The sequence below is a fragment of the Octopus bimaculoides genome, chromosome 10, assembly GCF_001194135.2.
Source record: "Octopus bimaculoides isolate UCB-OBI-ISO-001 chromosome 10, ASM119413v2, whole genome shotgun sequence".
Classification (NCBI taxonomy): domain Eukaryota; kingdom Metazoa; phylum Mollusca; class Cephalopoda; order Octopoda; family Octopodidae; genus Octopus; species Octopus bimaculoides.
In genome coordinates, this window is record NC_068990.1 from 46,450,103 (window position 1) to 46,456,519 (window position 6,417).

The following is a 6,417-nucleotide window of genomic DNA, read 5'->3' on the forward strand; positions in this document are numbered from 1 at the left end:
ACCAAGTTAGTAGTGGGGGAGGGTGCGCTGAAAGTGTAGCTGCTAGAATAAGAATAGCCTGGGCAAAGTTCAGAGAGCTCTTACCTTTGCTGGTGACAAAGGGTCTCTCTCAGAGTAAAAGGCAGACTATATGACGCATGTGTACAAACAGCCATGCTTCATGGCAGTGAAACATGGGCCGTGACTGTTGAAGAGATGTATAGGCTCGCAAGGAATGAAGCCAGTATGCTCCGATAGATGTGTAATGTCAGTGTGCATACTAGACAGAGTGTAAGTACCTTGAGAGAAAAGTTGAACCTAAAAAGCATCAGTTGTGGTGTGCAAGAGAGACGATTGCGCTGGTATGGCCATGTGGCGAGAATAGATGAGGATACGCTGCGTGAAAAAGTGCCACACCCTAGCAGTTAAGGGAACCTGTAGAAGAGGTAGGCCCAAGAAGACCTGGGCTGAGGTGGTGAGGCACGACCTTTGAATATTGGGCCTCACCGAGGCAATGACTTCTGACCGAGACCTTTGGAAATATACTGTGCGTGAGAAGACCTGGCAAGCCAAGTGAGACCTAAATTCAAGGCCTCTGCCAGGGGTGTAGCCAGCCCACTTATGCGTACCTTTCCTTCTTTGGACACTAAACTCCGCTTGCGAAGACTTGTTGAAGCAAGTGAAATTGAAATCGAACTAAATTCGATGACTGGCACCCATGCCGATGTCGTCTCCTTCATTGGACACGAAACTCAGCTTGTGAAGACCTGTTGGAGCAAGTGAAAGCGAAATCGTGATGGTACCTGTGCCCAGCGTCGCCTTCCTGGCACTTGTGCACGTGGCATGTGTAAAGACATTTGAGCGAGATTGTTGCCAGTACCGCTGGACTGGCTCTTGTGCAGGTGGCACATAAAATACACCATTTTGAGCGTGGCCGTTGCCAGTACCGCCTGACTGGCCTTCGTGCCGGTGGCACGTAAAAGCACCCACTACACTCTCGGAGTAGTTGGCATTAGGAAGGACATCCAGCTGTAGAAACTCTGCCAAATTAGATTGGAACTTGGTGTAGCCATCTGGTTCACCAGTCCTCACTCAAATCGTCCAACCCATGCTAGCATGGAAAGCGGACGTTAAACGATGATGATGATGATGATATAGGACAGACTTCTTTTGAAGTTGAAAATTTTTTGGCCTAGGATACTGCATAGAACTTAAAAGTAAGGCATGTGTAAAATTTGGTAAAATTCGGTTGAAAATTGTAGGAGTAGAAGTGGTTCACACAACACACAGACAGACAATTTGCCTTTTAATATATAAGATAGATAACTTTGATATGTGAGTGCCTTCACTCTGTTGCAAGTTCCCAGATACCTCAGTTGAGGATAACAAAGGCATTTATTGTTCTACTGTTCATAGTAGTGTCAATAATCATGATAATACGATGATATCAGTGGAAATAGAATAGGGATCTGAACCCATGGGTAATGCTTCAAGAGGTTTCTTTATTTTCTGGCATATAAAATAATGTCTCTTCTCTCTCAATTTGTGACAGTTGATACATTGTTTTGAATAAATTATGCATTATCTTGTAGCTTCTAGATTTCAGTGATGTGGTTGTTTATTTTTAGAATGACATTATAGTGTTGGTGTGAGAGGTTGGATCAGGCCTGTTTGAACATAAGACAGAACATTTGGGCCAGATATTACCACTTTAAATGATAGTGTCAAATCTGTGATGTTTCAGCAAAACAAAAAAAAAGAAAAAAATCACTTGAATTATTTTCTCATATGCAGTTTATCATATCTAACACTTAGTTTAGTTTATTTTGAAAATAATGAAGAATTTAGCAAGATAATTATTGTTATTCAACTGGTGTTTAGAACATAAATTGGTTTAAAATTTTGATGGAAGGTCTTCATTTTAGATAATTTCAAAGCAAAAAATTTGTCATAGAATTAGAGGCAGTTTCTGACAGGTTGGTATCAAAAGAGTTAATGTACTCCTCTTTAATTTAATTTTTTCCAAAATTTCAATGATCATATTTTCTCTTTTAGTTTCTTCTCCAGCTTCCAGATCAATGCATCATCCTGACCATTTGATACAGAATACTGATACTCCCCTCTTGACAGAAAATGCTGTGAATTCAACAGTGAAAAGCAAGTATTTTATAAGATTTCTCTCTGTTATTAACTGATTTAATGTCCTATTTTCAAATATGACCATCAGTGTCATATGATTGTTTAACCTGTCAAGGATATTTTATATCCAAGTCAGGATTTTCATGAGCATGAGAATTCTAAATAATGGTTGCAAATTTTGGCACAAAGAGAGTAGTTTTGGAGTTGGTGGGGTGCTTGTCAATTACATTGACCCCAGTGCTCAACTGGTACTTATTTTATTGACTCCAAAAGAATGAAAGGCAAAGTCAACCAGAAGTCTTTTTTTTTTTTTTTTTCAATCATTTATTTGGAGTGAAGAGTGGTATACACAACCTTTTACCTTTCAGATCATCCAAGACAAGTGGCTGAAAATGGAGAAGTTATCTTCAAAGCAGTGATCTGGCCTAAATGTTCTGACCAAATTAGCTTCACCTGAACAGAGTGAACCTGACACCTGAGAGTTAGGTGGTGCTGGTAGACCAGTCATTGAGTTAAATCTGCCAACTAAGAACTTGAACCACAAAGAGCTGGAACAAATACTGCAAGCCATCTTATCTAACACTACAACAATTCTACCAATCCAACACCCTGGAATGGTACTTTATTTTATTACATGACTGAAACTTCTGGAAGAGAGCAAGGCTTCTGGCAGTTTGCTGTGCTTGAGAAGACATGACAAGCTAAGTAAACTCATGACCATCCATACATACAGGCATGTCCTTTATGGTCATGCTTCTTACTCCCTCTCTCAGCTGAGAGGACCTTGTCTTCTGAGCACACGGGTTCTGGTGTCATGTAGACAGCACCCGTACCAGTGCTGTGTAAAAAGTATCCATGCTGGTACCCCAAAAATGCACCCATGCCAGTGCTACATAGAAAGCACCTGCGCTGTCACCATGTAATAACACTGGTGCTGGTTCCACATAAAGTACCCAGTACACTCTGTAAAGTAGTTGGTGTTAGGAAGGGCATCCAACTGTAGAAACCATGACAAAACAGACAATTGGAATTTGGTGCAGCTCTCTGGCTTGCCAGCTCCTGTCAAACCATCCAACCCATGCCAACATGGAAAACAGATGTTAAAGGATGATGAAACCCTGAAAGGATAAAAGCATAATTCATCTTGGTGAGAAGTGAACTCAGAATACAAAGATCCAAAACAAATACTGTAGGGTATTTTACCCAATGCTCTAATGATTTTGCCAATTTACTGTGTAATCATTAGCTTTTAGTCCTCTATTTCTCTCAGCTCCCTTGTTATGTTAAGTTCATTAGGGAACTGAAAATAATCCAATTACCTGACATAAAGAGGATTGCTTCTATACGACAATGGATTTAATTAAAGGGGTTGAAAGCTTCTGCTCCTTGGAGTGGAGAAGGGAGACTGACAAAGTGATTTTTTTTTTACATTTGGATGGTATGGCATGAAACTTTGGCATTGAAAGCAATGCATATTTCTTGACTGGTCACCACTTTACACTGTTAGTATGATATATAGCAATCTCCTGGAAAACAAAGCTCTTCAACTCTTTTAATATTCTCTCTAAAAACATAAGATCTGACTGTAGATAGATGTTGGTGCATTACAATAACACTTGAACAATGTACTGTTGTGTAAGGTCTTAGATAGGGTCTACCTCACAAGCAAGAAATGCTGAGAATGGTAATGGAATTACGCACCTTATTCATTTCACAGAAACAAGAAACACCATTGATATGTGTATTAATTTGCATACTTATATAGGTGCAGGCAAGGCTGTGTGGTTAAGAATTTTGCGTCACAACCATGTGGTTTCAGTTTCAGTTCCACTGCACAGCACCTAGGGCAAATGTTTTCTACTATAGCCCCAGGGCAGCCAAAGCCACATGAATGGATGTGATAGACGGAAACTGAAAGAAACTTGTATGTACGTACGTATGTATGTGTATTTGTGAATATTTGAGTATTCATATCACCTGCTCTTGGCTTTGCATGCTAGTTGTAAACAAAATGTCAGTATCTGCACTGCTTGAAACCTTCAGCAAATGTCTTCTGCTATAGACCTGGGTTGACCAAAGCCTTGTGAATGAATTTCATAGAAGGAATCTAAAAGAAGTCCTTCGTGTATATATGTGTCACTGTGTTTTGATTGTCTCTCACTACCATTTGACAACTGGTTTGGGTTTGTTTATGTCATTACAACTGAGAGACTTGACAAAAGATACTGATAGAATAAATACCAGGCTTAGAAAGTGAGTACAGGAGTTGATTTGGTTAATTAAACCCTTCAAGGTGATGTTCCATCATTGCTGAAGTCCAGTGAATGATAAAAGATAAAAGATCATACAAGTAGCGTTTCTCTTTTGCAATCTTCTATGGAAACGTACAGGTATTGTGCTGCTTTGTGTTTGAAGGACTAGGGGAAATAAATTGGTGAGGTTGGTGATGGGAAGGGCATTCAGCTTTAGAAAATCTGCTTCAATTGATTTCGTGTGACCCAGGTATGCATAGGAAAGTGGATGTTCAAATGATGATAATAATGATCACATTTATCTTTTGCTCATTAATGTTGATAAGTAAATGAGCAAAAACATTTGTGGTCCACAAATCATTTGCTTAAATCTGCAAAACAAGAAACCTTATGTGTTGAATTTTATTGTTTGTTTTTTTATTCAATATACAATTCTAATTCTGTATTGCCTTGATATTCCCTCATATAATGCCGTTTTTCTGTCCCCATAAATGCTTCTCTCTCTCTCAATGTATTTTCTTTGTTTTACAGATAGTGCCCTTATCACAGGATTATCTGTTGGAGCTGCTGTTCTGCTTGTTACCATCATCTTGGTGGCCTTTATCATTTGGAAACGCCAGAATAATCAGACCAGTCATGTTCCATTAATTGACAATGAGGAAGTTGTTATTTAAGAAAATATTTGGTTGCTTTTCTTTTGTCAAAAAATTATTTTTGCCTTATAATTTTCTTCTTGCAATTCTTTTTAATAGCATATAATTTCTAGCTAATTGAATATTTTGATTTACAAAACTAGTATATGAGTGCATGTGTGTGTGTGTATGTGTAACATAGATATATTCTTGAGTTACAAGTGATTTGATTTGATATCTTCTGTTAAGATTAAAACAATTGTATTGAACTAAGCCATTAAAGACACACACCGTTCACTTTTATATGTAAGACTTGTTACACTTTACTTCACTCTACCCAATATCAGGTACCAATATATATTGTCATCGTAATGCAACACAATAAAATAAAAGTGCAACTCATGCCATCATAGAAACTGGATCTAAAATGGTGATAATGTGTGTTTTTAATGGTTAGAATAACTACCACAGAGCTATTGTTTTAAATATTAATTCTTCACTAATTCTTCTGTATATATGATGTATATTTTTCTTATTGTGAGGTTTATTGATAAACTTTAGAATTAAAATTAAGAAATTTGACTTCCTTTATATTGTTCTAACATCATTTTGTGTCTTAAAGAAAGACAACCACTGATATTGAGTACATAGAAGTAATCATGGAGAAAGATATTTCAATCAAGTTGCATCAGGTTATTAGCAAGTCTCACACTTGGTAAAGAAATGAAAATTCTTTCTTTTTCACAGATTCAGAATTTAAATTGTTCAACCTGAGACGATATGGTTTTGAGATCTTGTGCAGTTTTCTGAAATCTTTCTTAGATTGGTTAACAGGGCATCATCTCCACAAATTGTTTCATCTTTGTCATCATCACTATGAGTTAATATTCAGACTTATTTGAAATCTCAGATATTTTATGCCAATTTTCCCCCATTTACCATTTAAAATATTTTCTATTTTCTTCATAAACACTTACTTTACTATTTATTCCTATGCTCTTTTTAAAATACATATCCCATGTATTCTTACTTTTAATTATTCAAAATTTAATATTTCTTTATTAATTTGAATATTTGAATGATATTCAAATATTTTTCTTTTAAATGTCTTGAAACCGTTGCCATTAAATCGAACTATTTTATGTGGTGGACATCTCTTTTAGGAGATGTCTTATTGGAGAAATTACAGGAAAGTTTTTCTTTTTGATTTTTGGCTTCTTAAAGTGTATTTTTCTAAAATGAAAATATATTTCGTCCAAATTCCCTGAAGTAGTCTGATTAGCAAAAATATGATTTGACTTGTATATACAAACAGAAGAGTTTTATATATATATATATATATATATGTATATATATATATATATATAAAATATAATTTAGAGAAAAAAACCACAATTATTTAATTTATCCGAGAA

General features: G+C 36.4%; 1 protein-coding gene across 1 annotated transcript in view; it reads left to right on the forward strand.

The window, feature by feature from the left end:
• Nucleotides 1–5,584, forward strand: part of LOC106874185 (uncharacterized) — a 42,361-nt gene extending 36,777 nt beyond the window's left edge. Inside the window, exons 8-9 of the mRNA XM_052971166.1 lie at nucleotides 2,035–2,140; nucleotides 4,906–5,584. Coding sequence (XP_052827126.1) covers nucleotides 2,035–2,140; nucleotides 4,906–5,044 — 245 coding nt within the window. The 3' untranslated portion in view covers nucleotides 5,045–5,584. The remainder of the gene's footprint in view (nucleotides 1–2,034; nucleotides 2,141–4,905) is intronic.
• The last annotated feature ends 833 nt before the right edge of the window (nucleotides 5,585–6,417 follow it).